The sequence below is a fragment of the Vidua macroura genome, chromosome 10, assembly GCF_024509145.1.
Source record: "Vidua macroura isolate BioBank_ID:100142 chromosome 10, ASM2450914v1, whole genome shotgun sequence".
NCBI classification, from domain to species: Eukaryota; Metazoa; Chordata; class Aves; order Passeriformes; family Viduidae; genus Vidua; species Vidua macroura.
Genome location: NC_071580.1, coordinates 22,386,244 through 22,407,740, shown reverse-complemented (window position 1 = coordinate 22,407,740; position 21,497 = coordinate 22,386,244). Strand labels below are relative to the sequence as shown.

The 21,497-nt window shown below is 46.0% G+C and overlaps 1 protein-coding gene across 5 annotated transcripts; it reads left to right on the top strand.

Annotated features, from left to right (window-relative positions):
- Nucleotides 1–252: 252 nt before the first annotated feature.
- On the top strand, nucleotides 253–20,245 carry SAP130 (Sin3A associated protein 130). Of its 5 annotated transcripts, none has more exons than XM_053986002.1 (21): nucleotides 253–353; nucleotides 843–959; nucleotides 1,724–1,959; nucleotides 2,476–2,634; nucleotides 3,694–3,805; nucleotides 5,322–5,446; nucleotides 6,231–6,355; nucleotides 6,908–7,058; nucleotides 7,252–7,342; nucleotides 7,613–7,717; nucleotides 8,752–8,893; nucleotides 9,163–9,284; nucleotides 11,538–11,840; nucleotides 12,820–12,994; nucleotides 14,254–14,358; nucleotides 15,088–15,449; nucleotides 16,796–17,041; nucleotides 17,318–17,443; nucleotides 18,298–18,401; nucleotides 19,066–19,179; nucleotides 19,384–20,245. In XM_053986002.1, the coding sequence occupies exons 2-21, from the start codon at nucleotides 848–850 to the stop codon at nucleotides 19,540–19,542; spliced, it is 3,174 nt and encodes a 1,057-aa protein (XP_053841977.1). In that variant the 5' UTR covers nucleotides 253–353; nucleotides 843–847; the 3' UTR covers nucleotides 19,543–20,245. The 5 variants fall into 5 exon arrangements, with proteins under 5 accessions (XP_053841977.1, XP_053841974.1, XP_053841975.1 ...); XM_053985999.1 differs by having other exon boundaries at nucleotides 16,793–17,041; XM_053986000.1 differs by having other exon boundaries at nucleotides 12,817–12,994.
- The last annotated feature ends 1,252 nt before the right edge of the window (nucleotides 20,246–21,497 follow it).

Sequence of the window (21,497 nt, the reverse complement as noted above, 5' to 3'; positions counted from 1 at the left end):
CGGCGGCCCCGCGCTGGCGGGCGCGGCCCGGCGGTAACCGCGGCCTGTCCCGCCCACCCCGCGTCTCCCCGGAGACCTCGCGGCGCGCGGCCAATGGCGCGCTCGGAAGCAGCACCGCCCCTCCCGCGCCTCGCGAGATCTGTGCCCTCCACAACCCCAGCACGGACTACATCTCCCAGCGGCCCCGCGGGGCGGGCTCGGCAGCCAATGAAACGCGGCAGCCCGCGGTAGGCGGGGCCGGCCGGGGCCAATCAGGTGCGGGCAGCTGCAGCGGCGGAAGCGGCGCTCGGCAGCGGCGGCGACGCGGGGCGACCGGCCTCAGGGACCGGCGCACGGCACCGCCCCGGGCACAGGTACTGCCGCGGCCGGCGCACGGCATCGCCCAGATCTGCGGGTCGGGGGGTGGCTCCGCGGAAAGGCTGCGGATAGCGGGCGGCGGCCGCCGCTTCAGAGCGCGACGGCGACAGAGGGGCTAGCGAGCCTCCGGCCGGCGGAAGCGCCGCGGAGGGGGTATCGCGAAGGGACGGCAGCAGGGCAGAGCGGCGCGGCCTGGCCCGAGGCGGCGGGGCCGTCGCGCTGCCGGGCACATCCGGGCCCTGCGGCCCATCGCGGAGGGGCGGGGCGCGCAGGGCGGGCGCTGATTGGCCGGCGCCGCCCCGCCGCCATTGGCCGGGCGCCGCGCGAACCTGCCCGCGCGGGCGCGCCGGGGTGGGTGGGGCCGCGGGGCCGCGCCCGGAGAGCGGGAGGGACGGAGGGAGGTCGGGCACGGCCGGGCCGGACCGGGCCGGGCCGGGACAGGACAGGACAGGACAGGACATAACGGCCGCGCTGCTCACCCGCAGGTGACATGAGCTCGCAGCAGTTCCCCCGTTCGGGCGCGCCTCCCGCCGCCCTGGGACCAGCGCCGCCGCCCATCTCCACCAGCGGCTCGACCGGGATTATCGCCCCCGCCGCCACAGGTAAGCGCGATCCCGGCCCCGCGTCTGTCGGCTCCGGGGGCGGGGAGCGATCCCGGGCACCCCGCCCCGTCCATGGCGCGGCGGCTGGAAGCTGCCGCGGTTCCGCCTGCGGAGAGCACCGTGGGCAGCAGAGCGGCTGCCGGCTCGGAACAGCGCCGGCAGAACCGGGATGCGCCTTGGCATCCCTGCCCAGTGTCGGTGCGCAGGTGCTTGTCCCGCTCTCTCGGTCCTCTGTGTTCTTAGCAGAAGTGACGAGCAGACATGGGAGCATCTCATGGAGCTGGAAATGGGGTGGGAACTGTGATCCCGACTCCTGCTGTCCCTGCCACTGTGACAGGTTTCAAGAAGTGACTGGGGGAGCAGTTTCATTTTCAGGAGGTTTTATACTTGTTTTCAGCTCGATATTCAGATACGTATTGCATTAAATATACAGTTTTTCATGCTGTTGTGACTTAATGGCAGTTACTTAGATAATTAAATACTTTTCACTTGAAAGAAAAGTTACTCAATCTGGGTTTAAAGAAGGTGTTTAGTTGGACTTCTCAGAGTTGACCCCAGGTTCCCCAACATTGCCCAACCCATCAGTTCTGAGGGGAACAGACAGAAGCAGTACCAGTGTTCCCAGTTTTTCCATCACTGGAATATGTTTAATTGTAAGAGTGAACTTCTTAAATTCCCATATTTCCGATGTCTCATCTCTGACCTAGTGGGTGACCAAAGCGAACTTTGTGACAATTCTTACCTTTTTCTCTGTTTTTCCCTAGTGAGTGACGAATCCAGTCGAGAGCCAGAAGTTGCTCCCAGGGAGCACATGGGCCCCAGTGGCTCCATCCAGCCTCGGGAGGAGAAGCAGGAGCCCGTGGTGGTCCGGCCCTACCCACAGGTCCAGATGTTGGCACAGCACCACCCTGTCCAGTCTGGTGCCCCAGTGACAGTGACAGCACCACCAGCACATTTGACTCCAGCTGTGCCACTTTCTTTTTCAGATGGACTTATGAAGGTAATAAGAGGATTCATTGGGGGAAAAAATATAATCTGTATGAGTCGGTGTTGGGGAAAAAGTAAATTACACCAAAACCTTCCCTGCTTTTGATTCTAAATCTTTCCTTGCATGCTTCTGCTAACTGTGCAGTGCCTTGTGGGTTTGGCTGAGCCAGATGATACACTGAGGACTTGCTAGTATTTCAGCATTATTTTTGAAGGGAGTGTATTTTGTTTATCTTTGAGGAGAGCAGTGATTTCAATCAGTTTCTGAAGTCTTCCATTTTGTCTTCAGGGTATAAAGTTGTTAATATCCAGTGTCTGTAGGGCAATACCATAGCCCTGACAGATTCCATTGATGACTCATGCCAGAACCTGCATATTCCCAAATATGCCCTTTCTTTATTTGGAATAACCAAATGTTCAGTATCTTTCCTCTCCAAACATTTAGCTATGCTTGCATGTTACGATTGCTGCTTCAACACTGAGCTCTTATTTGAAGTTGCCAATGTTTCTGTTTTTCCATTTCTTGCAGCCTCCCATGAAGCCCACCATGCCCAGCCGGCCCATTGCTCCTGCTCCACCCTCCACTCTCTCAGCTCCCACAAAGGTCCCTGGGCAAGTGACTGTGACCATGGAGAGCAGCATACCACAGGCTCCAACAATCCCTGTGGCAACTATCAGTGGGCAACAGGTGTGGTTGGTGGCTTTTCTGTTCCATCTCACTGCATGGTCAGATCAATACAAGTACAACTGAGGTGGGCTTTTGCAGCAGGAGGGAATGTAAATAGAGCAGGTTTCCCTATTCAGTGCTGCTGGTTGTTGGATCAGTTCTGCTTGGACCATTAAATTTCAGGCTTGGTTATCACTGTCTCTTTACAAAGCTGCTGATTTGTTGGGATCATCCAAATGAGATAGCACAGCCAGGCTGTGATGGCAGAGCCATACCCAAAAGCTGGGTCTTTCCTTAAAAGCTCCTGCTGCGTCAGTGTCACTTGGAGAATTTCTACTGTAGAGAAACTGCTGGGATTCATTATTGCAGTGTTCTTCAGCTTCCCTGGGAGGAGATCAGAAGAGACTTGTGAACAGTTAGTGGGTTTGCACTGGGTTCTTACTGAACTAGGAGTGACAAAATTTGAGAGAGTCTGTGTAGATAATGGTTTTGATTTTTTTTTTCCCTAACTTGACTGCAGAGCCAGCCCTGTTGGTTTGAAAATAGTTTGTCAGAACACTCATTACTAAACTTCTCAGGGTTTTGATGTAAAGGGCCTTTAGGTGGACTTGAGTTAGTCTGGCTAAGGATGTGCAGCAATTTCAGTGGATTTATTCTATATTAATATCCCCAGGAAGTCTAAAATTATAAAAAAAATATAATTTGTTCCAGCATTTGCCAGGTTTCCACCATTCTCTTAACTTTATTCGAGAGGCATGAAACTATGCCTTAATATCACCAGTGCTAGAAGGGACAACTCTGTGGTTGTTTGTGGGTGGCTGCTGGGTGACTGTCACCCAAGTACCAACCATCAAAACAGAGCAGTGAAACAGAGAAGTGTCTGCATCTTCCAGTGGCAGCAGGCTCTGTAACTTTAGCCTGTACAAACACCTGCCTCTTTCTCCATTCAGCTTTTAACGCATGCAGCCTTGGCACACCAAGTATTTCTCCAAGATCTCTTTTCTGTCTCTGAGGCTGAGATATGGTGATTCTGTGATTTTTGTAAACGCAGCTGACTTGTTTTGTTCTTGAACTCTGCAGGGCCATCCCAGTAACTTGCATCATATCATGGCCACCAACGTGCAGATGTCCATCATCAGGAGTAGTGCTCCTGGGCCTCCACTGCACATTGGAGCTTCTCATCTGCCCCGAGGTAAAGACCCAGCTGTGCTGTCTCTGCCTTCTCTTCACAGGCTCTCAGCTGCCCACACCTCTGAAACTCCCCTCACTGCTAACGCAGCTATTTCTTCAGATCTTAAAACTTCTGGCATGAGTGAGTGGCTGGTGGCCTTTTAAGAATTATGTTCAGCCATTTAGGGCAGGACCATGTGACAGTGTTTAAAATGCTGGCAGATGTCACCACATCTGTTATTCTAATTCTTTGCTGCTAAAACAATCATCACTTTCAAGAAAAAATATCCACTTAGAGACTCACCTGCCCTGCAAAATGTCATGTACAGTCTGGGTAGCAAGTACTGCTCACCTATGGCAGGGGCACGTGGGCAGTTGTGAGCAACATTCTTGAATCCCCCTGCCACGGGACCACTCATGCATTGTTATGCATGCTAACACATCATATTGTGTGCATTTGCATTTACCTGTGAGTTAAATGCTGGTGATAACTACAGGCTCTTGTTTCCCAGCATTTTGGATGCTACAGCTTGCAAACAGGAAATCAGCCCCTTAAAGCAGCCCTGTGCTCAGTACAGCCTGTCAGATTTCTGACTGCAGCTTTGCTTTCAAAGTCTTATGGGTTAGATTTGCAGTTCTGCTTTAAATTGATCTGAATTCCAAGTACCATTTGTCAGTTTTACTTCCTTTTATGCTCAATGTTATTTGCTGACTCACTCAAGAAAAATAAATTGATGTGAGCAAAAACATAATCTTCTTTAACTAGAGCAGGTGGAAGGACTGTGGAGGTTTATCTGTAGCTGCAGTAGTGTTGTTCACCTGATTCTGAGGGAACAGTTGCCACAGACTTGGACCCTCAGTACACATTTTCTTTTTTTCCCTGCTCTTTTTCTCTGGGTTTGAATATTAACTTTTGAGGTAATTTCAATGGAGGACATGTACAGAAGGTATGCAGTCCAGTCCATCATCTGATTGCAAGATTATTTGTCTGCTACTGTGATTTATTATGATCAGGAGTCATCAGACAGGAGACAAATTAATCAATTGCAGGTTTAAATGGTATGGAGTTCTGACCTTGTATTTTTAGGGGGAGGTGTAGCTGTTTGTTTTGGTTTTGTGGTTCCTTGTTCTTTTGGTTTCCTTCTTTTGCAAGTGTATTTTTCTTCTGAACTTCATCAGCTGCAGTGAGATCGTTGCTGGTATCAGGTGACTTTTTTACACATTGGCCCAGTAATCAAACTGAATTATTTCTACTAACTTCCATAGCTTGGAATAAGAAAATATGGGTTTTGCAATACAAAGCTATTACAGGGGAATAAAAAATACCTGTAAAGCAAATTAATTTAAAATAATACTTTACCCCCCCACACATGCTTTTGTAAACCTTATGTATATTTGTTGAAAGCCTTCTTTTTCCACCAACATCACATGAACTGCCCTGAATATGAAATGCATTAGAACTGAAATACCAGCTGATGTCAGGGTCTGTTTGTGGTTGTGATGGAGCTGAATTTTAACACGCTTGGTTTCTTCCCCAGGTGCAGCAGCTGCTGCAGTGATGTCCAGTTCTAAAGTAACCACAGTCCTGAGACCAGCCTCCCAGTTGCCAAATGCAGCTGCAGCCCAGCCAGCAGTTCAGCACATCATCCACCAGCCAATCCAGGCAGGTAGCAGCCAGGCAGCTCTGCACATCACTGAGCCCTGCTCCAAACGCTTCCTGGCACTCAGCTCTAATGTATAACCTCTAATTGCCTGTGCACTGGGCTGCAGCTACTGTCAGCTCTCTTCCAGGCCTATTTTCTGTATTTCCTTCATAGACTTGGTGGGTTTTAATCTGTCTCCAAAGTGCTTAGAAACTGGGAAGACAATTTCATTCAGACATGCTGAAAGTTTTAAAGTCTGAAAAGTCCGGTACAATGTGCTGGTGTTGATTTATTGTTCAGTACATGAATTGATGAAGAATTTTTGAAATCTCACCATAATATGCTTCTGTATATCTTGGCTTTTGTACATGTATCAGGAGAAGATGGTAGATCTTGTCTCCCTACAGCAATGCTAGTGTTCAGCCCTAGGATAGAGGGTTAAACATCGTCCCACTGTGCTTTCAGTTAGGATCCCAATCACCTCTAACCACATGTGTACTGGAATTTCTTTTCATTCTGTAGGGAACTGACCTTTGAGGTTTTTCCTAAAGACCTTCAAGGGATCCAGTCTTGTTAACTTTGTTGCTTACTGGTTCCTGTGCTGTATGTATGTTGAAAACCAGGACAGTTCTGCTTAGGAGCTTGCAGATCAATTCAGGAAGACTGGAAATGTCTCAAAATGCCAAAACTTAGTGACGAGGTGTAGGGAAGCTAGTTTTAATCAAGGAATTCCTAGTTATTCTCTAAACAGCGGAATTTCCTTTCTGAATGTTCTCTCTTTGACACTTTTTTGTTTTTTAATAGTCTCGTCCTCCTGTGACAACTTCAAGCACTATTCCTCCTGCAGTGGTGGCAACTGTCTCGGCCACGAGAGCTCAGTCCCCTGTTATAACCACAACAGCAGCACATGCCACAGAGTCAACCCTCAGGTAAAACCTGCAGAAACTCTTTCTTTGACAGAAATTGCAACAAGGGGAAATGTTAATCAGCCAGAGCTGATAATCCTCTACTTACGGGATGACATAAAACCAAAATAGTAGTGCTTGAACAGTGCAAATCCTTGCAGTTCTGTGAATAAAAATGGGTACAAGCATGGACTGCTGCTCTGTGTTATGAGAAGGAAAGACCTTAATGAATCACTTTTGGAGTCCTGCTCCCCAGATAGCAGAGTTTGTGTTGCAGGAACTTGTGGGTATTTGGCCTATATTTTTTACAAAGGCACAGGGAAAAGTGATACATGAATGCTGAAATGAAGTTCAGCTGATAAGAGTTATGCTAAGACTGCCCTCCTGGCTGGGTAATAGGGCAGATGAGGACAGAACAGTGTAGCTCAGATGCCTTATGTTGCTTTGCCACGTGATTGACAAGCAGCGCTGCTGTCACTGGGGAGGAGACTGAGGCCTGATGTGTGTGCCTGTGATGTCTCTTCCATACTCAGTCTCCTGAAGGTTGTGTTGATGATTGCTTTTCTTGCTCTGCAGCCGCCCCACGCTGTCCATCCAGCAGCACCCCCCTTCTGCAGCCATCAGCATCCAGCGGCCGGCGCAGCCGCGGGACACGGCCACGCGCATCACGCTGCCCTCGCACCCTGCCATAGGCACCCAGAAACCACAGCTCCACACCATGGCCCAGGTAAACTGCAGGCAGCAAAAACCCTCCTGCTGCTCTTTGATTTGGTTATAGCTTGCAGGCTAAGATTACATTTTGGAGAAGAGTTAGTATGAATTAGAAATTAGTGTTCTGCACAGTCAATGCAAGGTGATTCCATACTAAATATAGATGTTAAATGTAGTAGTTTTCTAACTTTAAGAATTTTTTTTCATAGAAAACCATTTTCAGTACTGGTACTCCAGTGGCAGCAGCAACTGTGGCACCTATTTTGGCAACAAATACCATTGCTTCAGCGACCACAGCTGGTGAGTATTCATAATGCTGCTGTGGGAGCATCATGAGGGGTGGGGTTTGTTGCTTTTTGTTGGCTTTCTTCTTTGAAGTTAGAACCCAATCATTTCTGAGCAAATCTTTTTTCATGGTAAAGACTGCATTTGGAGGTTCACGAGCAGGCTCAGGATTGAAATTCCTGAGTTTTTCAGGTTTGGGGGTTTTGCCCTCTTTAGGATATGGATACACTGGCATGGTAGGGCACCAAAGAAAGATCTCCTATTAAGTTTGGTTTTTTCCTTCAGGTTCTGTATCTCACACCCAAGCGCCTACAAGCACCATTGTTACCATGACAATGCCCTCACATTCTTCCCATGCTACAGCTGTCACAACCTCGAACATCCCAGTTGGTGAGTGATTTGAGTTCTCAGAAAAGTATGCAACTCATGCTTCAATTTTTCTCTGTATGCTGGAAGTGTTTGTGCATGCTAGCAAATTAAGGAGGGAAAGAAAATCAATTCAAACTGGGAGAAACCAATTAACAGGTCTACTATTCTATTTTTTTAATATCAGGAAGAAATAGATGTTCTAGGAGGAGCAGGTAATAAAATGGCTCATTTACTTTCTCTGTTGAATTTTTAGACAAACTTGGGCCTTTTGGCATTTCAAAGCCTGCATTGGATACTCTAAAAGTTTTAACTGCTTGGTGATAGACTGGTTTACATAGTTGATTTTGTAAGTTACTTCATGTGCTTCTTGAGGTATTAGGTGTAGCTTAGCTGGATTTGATTAGTGTGTTCACTTGAATGTAAAACACAAAGACTTAAGGGTGGGAACTTAATTTGCCTGGATGCAGAATGTGCCTGAGATGTTTCCTACAGGACTGTATAAATTTCCTTTTGTTCATCTGTTTTCCGGCTGACCTCCTTGTTCTTTTGAAATCTTGTAATATCTTCTCCAACCATAAATATCCGAGGAGTGAAATTGTATCTCGTACATCAGTGTTTGGTGTAAAGTTCTTGTAGGTGTTCTCTTCCTTTTCAAGGCCTCTGTCCAGCAGACCCTGTCTGCCTTGGTCCCATTTCCCTTGATCTCTGCTTTCAAAACTGAGATAACTTGTTCTTGACATCAGAATGGTTTGGGCTGATCCTAAAAAAATTGACTTAATCTGAGCCCTGAAGTAACTTTGTTAGCAAGTGTAATTTATATATGTATTTAGAATATCCATCCATTCGGATATAAATTGAGGAGAAATATTTTGTTCTCCTTTTTTTTTGGCCTATTGTGGGTTGGAAATCATTTATGGACGGGGTGGGTTGTTTTGGGTTGAGAGGGAAGGGAGTAGTGTTGGTTGTTTTGTTTGACAAGGTTATTGATCTTGCTTTGCAGTGTTTACTAGCCTTTCCTTTGACTGTCAATTGATGAAATGTTTGTCTTTATGCAGCTAAAGTGGTTCCCCAGCAAATCACCCACACTTCTCCCCGGATCCAGTCTGACTACACAGCAGAGAGGAGTAACCTCATACCTCTGTCCAGCCACCGGGCATCTCCAAACCCAGTAGCCATGGAAACCAGAAATGACAACAGGTGGGCAGAACTAACAGCCCTACCAATGAGACAGTGTGTGAGTAGGGTGTGAGTGCCCTGCTGCTTTTCTGCATTCCGCTGCGGTGGAAATAACGTTGTAAAAACCCGGGGGAGGGATGAGATTTGGTCGTTCTCAATCAATTATGATAGTTGAGGTAATTGGTAGCTTATGATAGATGAGATTGGAAAGCACAGGGAGTGCTGAAGGGCAGGGGTTGGAGGTTACCTGTTGAATTCTCTGTAACACTTGCTCTCTTTGATGCCTGTAGGCAGTCGGTGCCTGTCCAGTTCCAGTATTTCTTACCTACCTACCCCCCCTCTGCCTACCCTCTGACTGCCCACACCTACACCCCCATCACCAGCTCCGTGTCCACCATCCGCCAGTACCCAGGTAAGCCCAGCTTGGGGCAGGCAGCCTCGGTTTGACTCTGACAATTAGTCACAAAAAATCTCTGATGATTCGTTGACAGAGGGGAAAACTCGTGGACAAGGGCTGCTGAACTATTTCAGAGCCTACTAAATCCAGCTAATAACAGTTTTTTCAGGAGTTTCATATTTGATATCCCAGGGGCTCTGTGTCTATAAAAGTTTTGAGTCTACAAATCAAAAGAGTTTGGCTCCTCCAAACCAAGCCAACTCTTCGGTGCATCTTCATTCCCTGGTGTTCTGATAAGCTCTATTAATATCTTTTCACATGAACGTACAGTTTGAGAGAGAAACTTGAACCAAAAAGGGAAAAACTGATTTGCATTGGACACTTGCATTAGTGTTCTGTTGAGAAATTAATGTATTTGTACAATCGCAGTAATTTGCAGTCAAAAAAATGATGCACAACTCAAACTTATGTCATTCTGTGACAAAATTTGGAACACTTTTACCTTACCAGATTGTATAGGGCTGTTCTCTATAATGTAGTAATTTCCACTATCCAGACTGCAAGAACATGCACAATGTGGATTTTCATGGAATATCTGTGTCTGCTGGCAACATGATACCCGTGAGCAGTACAGAGGAGGTTTAGAAGGACTGGGAGGTGGCAAAGCCCATTTCTTGAATGGGAAAGTGTGGAATCATAGGGTTCTAAAGAAAAGGTTAAGAAAGACCTTTAAGATCATCAAATCTAACCATTAATCCAGCAGTCCTAAAGCCACCACTAAACCATTTTCCCAAGTGACACATTTTTAAATCCACTGCCAGGGATGGGGACTCCACCACTTCTCTGAGCAGCCTGTACCAGGGCTTAACAACCCTATATGGGAAGAATTTTTTCCTAATATCTAATCTAAACCTTCCCTGACAGAACAGAATTGCTCACAGTCAAGGGTTCCAGTTCTGGAGGCATACTGGGGTGGTAGTAGGCTAACAGTCATTCGTATAAATACAGATTTATGTTCTTCATCAGGAGCTTATTGACACAGATATTTTACTTAATTAACTTGTTAAATTGACTTGAAGAATCCATGGAAGGTATTAATTATGGCAGCTGGTGGTGGCAACTTAGAGCATTCAGGGTATGAGGAGGAAGGTACCTGTGCTGAGCACAGCTGGGTGAGGGTACAGAGGACATACAGAAGAGACTCTTTAAAAGATCACTGAGCTAAGGAGAGTTAATGCAGAATTTTGGAGGAAGAATGTTGGCTTTGGTTTTCCAAATGCTGGTTGTGTTTTACTTAGTATTCTAAAAGGATTTTGTTGGATAGAAAGTTTTGCAGCAGCAGTGTTTTGACTAAGAGAATAAATGTGCCACACTTTCTACAGAGCCATTTTCAGGGACCTGGTTTCAGTTTTTGACGCCTGTTTTTAGAGTGTCTTTTCAGCACAAGAACTTGATGGAAATCCTGTGACAATGATAAAACCAGCTTGTTCTGCATTGTTAGCAAGCAAGGCCATTGTTGGCAAGTTCACACTTGCATTCTGTGTGTGGCTGCAGAAAATCCTGGTGCAGCTCTGCAGAGCCTGGAAATCTGGAGATCCAGGGTCTGCAAGTGGCCCAAAAGTATTATTTAAGTGCTGCATGAGAGAATGTATAGTGGATCTGAAAAGTGGAATCAGTAGTTTAGAGCTGTGAATTTATTTAAATGATTGAGCTACCTAGAGCAAGTGTATTGTTGGGAACATTGTTCTGCAACTAAAAGATAATTATGTTCATTTGAGTTGTGGGATCCAGCCTGTAACTGGATCCCTGTTATATCTGGCCTGTTCTGAGGCCAGATGAGGTTGTGTTCAACTTCAGAGTTGAGTCAACTTCAGAGCATAAGAAATTACTTAGGTTTCTGGTTACTTTTAATCTGTTTTCTAAGCAGGAAAAATGCCAAGTGTTGGTACTTATAAGCACTGTAAAATACGATAGTGAGCAAAAATAGAGCACAGCATTCTGAGACTGTAATTTGAGCCCACCTAAAAGCAGAGTTAAAGTGCTCTTTTCTCTCTTGCTGCAATTAGAAATAAAATGGAATTAAAATCAACAGTAATTAATTCCTCTGGCAGACAGTCATCTCTACTCTCATATTTACTACTGCAACAAGCAGACTGGCAAATTAATTTTTCAAAGCAGAAAAAATGTCTGTGGAAAGTTAGTATTTGAGCAAGAGGTGGTAGGGGGGACTGAGGTGACCTGCTGGTGAGGTGTCTGTGCTGCTCCCAGTTTCAGCCCAGGCGCCCAACTCGGCCATCACAGCTCAGACCGGCGTGGGAGTGGCCTCCACCGTGCACCTGAACCCCATGCAGCTGATGACAGTGGATGCATCTCACGCCCGGCACATCCAGGGCATCCAGCCCGCCCCCATCAGTGCCCAGGGCATCCAGCCTGCCCCCATCGGTGCCCAGGGCATCCAGCCAGCGCCCATCGGGACCCAAGGACTGCACCCTGCTGCACCCATGGGCGCGCAGGGGCTGCAGCCAGCACCCATCGGTGCCCAGCAGCCACCGGGCGACACCAAGACCTCAGGTAAGAGCAACCAGCCAAGCCCTCGCTTCACAGAGTGAGACAGAGCAGCTGAGCTGCTGTCCTGCACATTCGGCTCTGACTGATGGTGTTGTTGCAGTCTCTGTGGACACTGAATACATCCATGCACATATTCTCCCAGCAAATACTTGTTGGCTGTTTCTGAGCTGGCACTTTTTAAAGCATGCTAGGTGGAGCCTGTGAGTAGCCTTGGATGGGTTCCTTCTGTGGAAAAGACTGGTAATGCCTGAGCTTAAACAAATGCCTTCAGTAAGGCCTTGTAGGAGAAGTAATTTACAAGTAAGTGATGTTCTCCAGCTGTGCATCAGATCCCAGGAGCAATTAGAGTACAGCCAGGTACCTTCTGCTGTTGGTAACCTGATCTTGAGCTGTGACAGAAACCACCTTTCATTATAAGTGATTGGTCTGATGAAGCCCCAAGAACTTCCTGGAGGATTGGGATATGGCATCCAAGAGAATATGTTGTTGCATAGCTGGCAGGCACTGCACAGTGACTTCCTGGCTGTCCACATGCTCTGCATCCCTCACTTGGCCAAACAGGCTCTGGCAAAAGGTCAGAATGCAAACACAGCTGATGTCACTTACATACAGCTGGCATGTGTTGCCACATGGGCTCTACCAGAAGTGTTGCCCTGTTGACCCAGTTGTGTTGGTGATCTCCCTAGTGATTTCTGCCTTTTCCTTGTCTTCTGGAAAAGATTATTTCCCTAGAAGTGGTTGTTAGGTAGGAAGTAGTTTCTGTCTTCCCTGCAGAAGGTTCAGTGATCAGATTGCTCGTGGCAATGCCCCTGCTTATAAAGGAGTCTGAAAGCACTGCAGTTAGAGACTGAGGGGCTCAGAGAATGGACAACATTTGCTCTGCAGACACCTGCTTTGTCATCACATTCCCTTAAGTAACTGCTGCTTTCCACTCTCTGTCTGTTTTTGTCTCTGCTGTGTCCATGTCCATCCTTCCCAGCAGTAGTCTTGGCAGATGGAGCTACCATTGTAGCCAATCCTATTAGCAACACATTCAACACTGCATCTGCAGCAACTACAGTTGTGCAAACCCACAACCAGAGTGCCAGTGCCAGTGCTCCAGCCCAGGGCTCCTCCCCACGCCCGAGCATCCTTCGCAAGAAACCAGCCACGGATGGGTGAGTGGAACTGAAGGTGACACGTGGCTGGCACTTCCGTGCAGTCCAGCCCAGCCAAATGGAATCATTTCAGTGGAGATAAGGAATACTCTAGCAGATTATTCAGTCAGTAATGGTTGCAAGTAACCTGCTGATCAGTGAAACAGTTATTTTCCTCCCCCAGGGCAGGATATAGTTTTCTGTAGTGTCAGTAATAAAATGAGAAGAACAGTTTGTCTCCTAGGTCTTGAAAGTGACCTTTTGAGAGGAAATGGATTTGAGGCTTTCTTGCTTAGTGTGATAAGAAGAAAGAGTTCATAGGCTACTAAAATTAGAATTGGGTGCTTTTTCTTCAGTGCTTTTCTTGGAAGAATATGTGGATGAGTGGAATGGATAGGATTAGTACCCTGCTGTGAAATCTGATTAGGAAAAAGAGAGGGAGTAACTTAAACTCTTAAAATATTTTATGTTGCCTGTCTATTTTTAAATGCTTTAATAAAGAGGCAAGAGACAGCTTTAGAATTAACAATGCATTTCCTCCCATGCATTTCATAGCAACTAAAAACATGTGGCACTAATGTGTCCTGTGAGATTAAAATTGCATACTTTTTATGTGGGTGGAAACCTTTTTTAAGGCAGAGAAGCTGCTGGCTGTAAAACTGAAAGTGAAGTTAAAGAGTCAGGTACATCACTAAAGACTGTTTCCATTTGAGGGGTTGATTATTTTGGATGGCAATTTGACTTTCAGTCCCACAGGAGACTAATTGGTCTCTAAAAGGCATTAATTAACCTTATCATCCTAATATCCATACTCAGGCCTTGAGGTCCTGGAATCAGGCTCTGACAGTCAGGTCCTGCTAAAGGGAGCAGATGCCCATCTGAGCACTGTTCAGCTCCAGATGATTTGCTCAGTCTTGAAGCAGGAGTGCTGAACAGCAGCATGGCCAGGCCCCTTCGTCCACTGCTGGAGCCTGGCAGTTGCAGCAAAGTGTTCTCACTGACAGGATGAAAGTAAAGCTGGCATTCTTGGAGAATCCCTAAATTGGGTGATACTAGGCCAGAGCAACTAATCTTTTATTTTAAAAGAAAATAAAATACCTAAATTGAAAAGTAAAATGAGACTCTTTGTGTAGCAAATTGGTTACACTGAATACAGAGAGCAGTGCTACAGCCATAACTCCTGTCCTGGTTTGTGTAAGAAAGCCGATTTCTTTGCTCTCAGGGGTGTTTGTCTTTGCACCAGGGAGGTAGAAATTCTAGATCTGTCTTGTCTTTTTCAGGTTGGCAGTCCGGAAAAGCTTAATTCCCCCTCAGCCACCTGAAGTGGCCAGCACACGTGTGGAGAGCACGATGCGAAGCACGTCTGGATCACCAAGGCCTGCTGGGTAAGACTTTAGGAAACAGCCAACTGCAGCATAATAGTTCCATTATCTTTGTTTGAGGTGTGTTCTTCGGCTGTTGGAGTGTTTTTCTTTCTTTTGGGAAACAATCTATTTTGAATTTGTGACAAACTCAAACAGCCTTGACAAGTTCTGCTGTTTGTGAAACTGAGGAAATTACCTTTAAAAGCTGTGGTGATGAGCTTTCACAAAAAAAATCCTCTGCTAGTGTAAGGGGAGATAGGCCTCAAAACTTTTTTCTATAGTACTTGAAAATTAATCCTGAGGAAAGGTAAATGGAACTTCTGCCCTGCTTCACTTGAGTTCAGTGGCTTTACAATTTGTTGTTTTGTGACTGTAAGCCACAGTGGGAGCTCCTGCAGAGGATGGGGTCAGTACAGTTTTGAGTAAAAGTTCCTCTTGGCTGCCTTGTAAAACTGTTTTGATCCTTTTAAAAGTATTTTGAAGTTATCTGAAATTAGTAATGAGATTTGTTTGTCAGAGCAAATGGAAAAAAGTAGTATCTGTAATCAATATAAAGGATTAGAAAGGGAGAGGAGAAGGAAATATAACTGAGATTAAGCCTTCTCCTGATGTTAAACACTATACTGCACCAGGTGGGTGCAGGAAAAACTGAATAGTCTGACTGCAGTTTGGCTCGTTCTTTTTATGCTGGGTGCTCACAACCCGAGATACAGTTCACTTCACTTGGCTTTGCTTTTATTTGTGCTACAGTGGCAAGCCAAAGCCTGAAATCCACGTGTCCATGGCCACTCCGGTGCCTGTGTCTATGGAGGCTGTGTGTAACCAAGGTGGTGAACAGCCCACCATCACGGTGCCCCCGAGCTCCCAGCAGCCTCCCTCTGCCATCCCCACCATCATTGCGGCCGCCAGTCCCACCTCCCAGCCTGCAGCAGCCCTGTCCACCATCCCAGGAGCTGTGGCAGCTGCTCCGCCCACCTCCACCACCATCGTGGCAGCTCCAGCTCCTCCATCCACCATGAGCGGGGCCCTGTCAGCGGTGCTGGGCCCTGTGGTACCAGAGATCAAAATCAAAGAGGAAATGGAGCCTATGGACATCATGCGACCGGTATCTGGTACGTGGCTGGGAATCAGCAGGTTGCTTTTTTAGGTTTTGAGACAGTGGAGGAATTAGGAGGGTTTTTCAGCAGTTTCATCTTGAAAATGAAAGGACATCTCTTTCACAGAGCACCAGAGTTCCCATATGCTTTATAAAGATCTTTTTTTCCTTTTTCCTAATCTCCTATGAAATCACTTCTTATTGTGGCTCCTTTGTTCATGTCCAAATGCACTAACTCCAAAGAGTCTGTGTGAACTCCTTGCCTAAAACGCTCATGCTCAGCAGTGGGACCGACATACTATGGAACAGCTCAGTTGAATTCAGTTTACAAATCCTACTGTTCAGGTCCAGTGGCCTTTCTTGTATGTGAGGAATTCATGGCCAGAGTAGGACTTCCTGGGGCCCTCATGTGATTCATGCATATTTTTCTCTAGAACTTCTCAAAATGTTCATTATATTGCCTTACTTATCCAGCTTGGCCATAGTTGCTATCAAATGGCATGGTCAGTAAATTGAGATCCATATGGATCTTACTGGGCACCGTGTAGTGGCAAAGTGATAGGAATGCATCCCATGATCATGGGTTTCAGAGTTCAGGTTTAGCTGTTGATTTTTTCACTCTCCTTGAAGCTATGTGTTGTCCTGTGAGAAAGCATCTCCTTGCTGCAGATGTGTCTGGAGCGTGGGCAGATAGCATCAAGCTCTTTGGGGTTCTTCTGTCTCTTCCTGGCATTTGTGGCCAAATTGTCAAGAGATCCCATCCCAGAAGTTTTGTGCTGCAGCCTTAGTCATGGCTGATTGTCCTTCCAAGTTCAGAGAGCATTCCCTCAGACTACCTGCCACACTGCTGCCAGCTGCACAGGTGTGTTGGTTGGTGCAGTGACCTGCTGAGCAGTGCTGAGGGCTTGGCAGTACAAGCAGACTCCTGCAAGCAGAGTGCTGCAGTCGTGCTTTGATTCCATCTGACTCTCCTGTCAGATTCCATCTGACTCTCCAGTCATGAGAGAGTAGAGATTTGCTTACTCTGACAGTGACCTGTGCTGGTGTACATACAGAGGGGTTTTTTACAGTCACACAGACAGATGTTAGCGTGACTCCTTTTTGTAACATAGAACTAACATAAGCTTCAAATATGAAGCAACTGAGGGACAATTGGCTCTGGTCTCATTCTTTATGTATATGAGACACTAAAGACTTTAGGTTTGTCCTAATTAATGCTGGCTTAATATCTGGCCTGTTGGTGCACATCACAGCCCTCACACTTTGCTGAAACAGGACCTACTGTTGGAGGTACTGTTCAAACAGTGCTTTATCTTCCCACTGCTGATGGTTTGGTTTCTTCTCTTTCCTTCCTCTTAGCAGTCCCTCCTTTGACAACAAGTACCGTGTCTCCATCTTTGGCGCTGCTGGCCAACAATCTTTCCATGCCTCCAAGTGATTTGCCACCTGGTGCCTCACCGAGGAAGAAACCCCGTAAGCAGCAGCATGTCATCTCCACAGAGGAAGGGGACATGATGGAAACAAACAGCACTGATGATGAGAAATCCACTGCCAAAAGTTTGCTGATGAAGGCAGAGAAGCGAAAGTCTCCTCCAAAGGAGTATATAGGTAATTCAGGGGTCTGTATTTTCTCTTCTGTTTGTTTCTCAGAGAAGGTGCTCTGTCACTTCCCAATTCCTAAATACGAGTAATAGAGAATCCAAGTATCTGTTCCTCACCACTTTTTGTATAGGGCTGGAAAAATGTCAGGAAATATGCATTTTCTAACACACCATTTTGTATGAGGCAGCATTTACTGATCTGCTGCTGCAGTTCTTGGAGTTCTTGTGGATGCCGACCTGCTTCCACTCCTGGATGATAATGCAGTTCTGGTTCCTTCTGTAGACGAGGAGGGTGTGAGATACGTCCCCGTGCGTCCCAGGCCGCCGATCACGCTGCTGCGTCACTACCGCAACCCCTGGAAAGCTGCCTACCACCACTTCCAGAGGTACAGCGACGTCCGCGTCAAAGGTCAGTCTGTGCCTGGAGCCAGGAGGGGAGGGAAGGGAAGGAGGCTGCACTGAATCAGCTGTAACTCTGTAAATGAAAACATGGTGTGGTTATTGATGGATCTGCTTTTGTGCAGTGATAGAAACTTGCTCACAAAAGGTATCCTCATAAAAGTGAGGTGCTGTGGTGATAGGCTGCAGCTGAGTGCTCTTATTTGCCACCTAACACCAATTTAATCAGAGACATTCTATATTTAGTGTAACTAGTCTTGTCAAATAACAAATGGGCTTTTAAAGGAATAATACAAGGAAATCGGAGATCAGATACCGTCTTCCAGACTTTTCAGCTAGTATTTTAGAATTTTTAAGCAGACTGAGTTTGCTTAATCAGAGGCATTTTATATTTAGTGTAACTAGTCTTGTCAAGTAACAAATGGGCTTTTAAAGGAATAATACAAGGAAATCAGAGATCAGATACCATCTTCCAGACTTTTCAGCTAGTATTTTAGAATTCTTAAGCAGACTGGGTTTTCACAACTGTGCAAATAGATCTAGGAGAGAGTAAAAGTAGTACAAGATGGGGCATTTACTTGTTTGTGCCAGGTGTTTGAAACATTGAGCACTACCTTCTTTAAATCAGAAAAAAAATGGGTTATGATATAATCTTTCTGAAAGTACAGATAACCTGCTAGTAGTGAGAGCAGCAGTCAGGTACATAGCAGATGAGAAGTCACATTCCTGTCTGAATCAAAATGCTGCTCATTGTCATTTATTAGGTTGTAGGGGGAGCAGAACTTGGGTTATTAATGTTTGAGAAGAGAGGTCTGGCCAGCTCCTGAAATTTGAGTACTGTGTTCTTGTGTTTCCTGGTGACAGAAGAGAAGAAGGCCATGCTGCAAGAGATTGCCAATCAGAAGGGCGTGTCCTGTCGTGCACAAGGGTGGAAGGTCCATCTCTGTGCAGCACAGCTACTACAGCTGGTAGGTGCATGGGGCTTGGAGCTTCCTGCAACATGGGGGAACATGAAGCTGTGTAAGAGAGGAGGACGTTCATACAAACTCAGTACATTGGGATGCCCTAAAGGAGCTGGTGTGTAGTGCCCAAAGGGAGTGGGACATGCTTTACCCTTTCTCAGGAATGTGGCATAAGTGGCTTGGAAACTTGGAGTGTTGGTTTTGATCCAGACATAAGAGCTGATGTATTTTGTACAGATGATCAAAACTGGCAACTCCCTCCTGCTGATGCACAGGTCTGAAGAAGCGTCTGTTTGGGATGGTGCGGCTGATCTGAGGAGGCAGCACTGATCCACATTCCTGGATGCTTCTGTTTCAGGTTGGGGGTGAGGTAGGTGCTCTGCATTTTAGCACCAAACTCCCCAAAACCTCTGCATTCCTGGAATAGTATTGTGAGCAGTAGGGGAAGCAGTTGTGGTAGGATCCATGTTTCTTCAGAAGAGGAGCAATCCTGTAAATAGGACGTTGAATGATAATGCCACATTTTGTCAGAGGCTCCATCTTCTGAATCACTGACAAGAGCAGCTGAGAGGGGAATGGATTATCACTGTTTCTGTGTAGCTTTGTTAACATGGGCGAGCGTTTGCCAGCTTGGCAGTGACCCTTCTCATGAAGGGCTGATGTCTTTTAGACAAACCTGGAGCACGATGTGTATGAGAGACTGACTGCCCTGCAGGAGGGACTCATTCCTAAGAAAAAGGCAGCAACAGATGATGACCTGCATCGAATCAATGAACTGATACAGGTAGGTCCTGTGGCCTCTCAACCCAAAACCATACCCTTAGTTACATGGCATCCTACTGCTGTTAGTAAAAGCCTAAAGCTGACCTAAAAAGCCCCATGTGGGTTCATTTCCTGTGTCATCAGTTACAAGGGGCACAGGTAGGGAAATGGGAAGGCATTGCTTAGAGCAAGCATTCTGTGGTTAATGACAAGTGTTTCCTTTCAGGGGAACATGCAGAGGTGTAAGCTCGTGATGGATCAAATCAATGAGGCTCGAGACTCCATGCTAAAGGTCTTGGATCACAAGGATCGTGTTTTGAAGCTTCTAAACAAGAATGGAACTGTCAAGAAAGTGTCCAAATTGAAGCGAAAGGAGAAGGTTTGAATGCAGACTAATGACTTTGGAAATGGAGAATGTGTACAGAACAGAGCTGAACCTTTTTGTAGTTTGGGTTTATTTTTAAGCAGAGCATCAGAATAAAAAAGGATGAGTTTAGGGAACAGATGGACATGTGAATCTTGGTGACCTGAAGGGATTGTCCTTGATCTTGTCATAATGAACAAAGATTTCTCTCAGGCTCATCCCTTTTTAGAGTCTTTCCAGTCCCTCTGTTTAACTCCTGATGTGCCAGGTATGGACACACCTGTAAGGCAGGAAGTTGTGCAGGGGACTCCAGGAGGCTGACGTACAGCTATGGACCCAGACAGCAGCCAAGCATCCAGCAGAGGAAATGGCACCTCTTTCAGTTACCCCATTCAGTTCTCATTCTGACCTTCCAGTGTCTAAAGCAGCCTTCTTACACCAGTGCCACTGCACTAGGGGATCTGCCACAAAGAATCTCCAACAGCTCAGAAGCTCTAGCTGTCAAGATTAAAAAAAAAAAAAAAAAAAAAAAAAAAAGGGGCGGGGGGAGGGGAAAAATAATAATTTCAAAGTGATATTGTAGTGTCTGTGTCTGTGTTGGTGCTCTGGGATACTTGTGTTGAGGTACCTCTTGCAACAGAGGTGTGCTGTAGCTGGTGTAATGTTAATTGTACGTACCACATACATCCTGGTAACATGAATAAAGGAATTGGAGGGTTTTGTATGTGAGCAGTTTGTGTAGCTTTGTACCACTGAAACTCTTCAAGCTGTAAAGTTGAAAACGAAGCTTTGGAAGAAGCCTGAGGAGAGAAGAGAGAGCATGTTGGGAACCAGCCAACACCCCGTGCTGTGGAGGCTGAGTAATGCAGTTCCCAGTTGAGGTCCTAAGGATGAAATATGGATTATCCCCCATGCACTTGTGCATTTAACCTTAGTATTTTAGAGAAATTGCTAAATCATTTTTAGTCTCCTCAGGAGGAAACTTCAGTATCATGAGCTGTTGAGAATATATTCTTTTGCTCCTCCACTTAGAGTGCTGTAATTTTGCCTTTATTCAGAATTGAGTTCTTCCTGAACTTAGATTTAAAATACTGTATTTAATTCTTACTTCCTGATTTTTATAGTTGGAGAAGTAGAATGTCCATATTCACACTGTTTCTGTGTTTTTAACACATGCAAACCAAGTTTATTTCAGCTTTGGATGGTAGTCTTTCATATTAGCTTGATTTTGCTTGTTCAAATGAAACCACTTCCATCGTAAGATACAATCCTAATATAATGATATTGTAACTTCGATATTAGGAAAGTTACAGTAGTTGTGTGTGTTGAAATTAAAAGCAGAGGTGAGACCAGAAAAGGTGGGAATTAAACTGCTGCTATCACCTCGCATTTCTTGTGCTTCAGGAACAGAAGAACATGCACAACTGGTCAAGTATTTGTTTGATGTTGTCAGGGTAATAAAACACAGCACCAACACTCCCAGGTTCCTAAGGACTCTACAAGAAGCTCTGATGATTATGAAGTGGACTTTTGTAGGGTTGGGAACTGCTTCATATCTTGGCAAAGGGGTTTGTGCAATCCAAGGCATTACCACAGAGTGAGGTATGTGAGGGGAAGAAGAGAGGGAAGGATTATTTTAAACGCTGAGAAGTTAGGAACTCCCTCTTGATCTGTTCTGGGTATTCTCACCCAATTCTTTGTAATCTTAGTTTTCATAAGTTGCTATTTAGGGCTGCCATCTAGACTTAAAAGGATGGTGTTGTTCCATAACCTTAGAAAGGCAATAATTACAGAGCTGCTCTTGTGCTGTGCAAACCACGTAGATTATGTAATGCTGAAGGCCAGGAGCAAACTGTAGAAGGTTGCTCCCCCATGGCAAGGGTGTGGAACAAAACAAGTTTGAAGGTCCTTTCCTACCAAGCCATTCTGTGATTCTTTTCTATAGGAGACAGTAAGATCCACTGACATTCAACCAG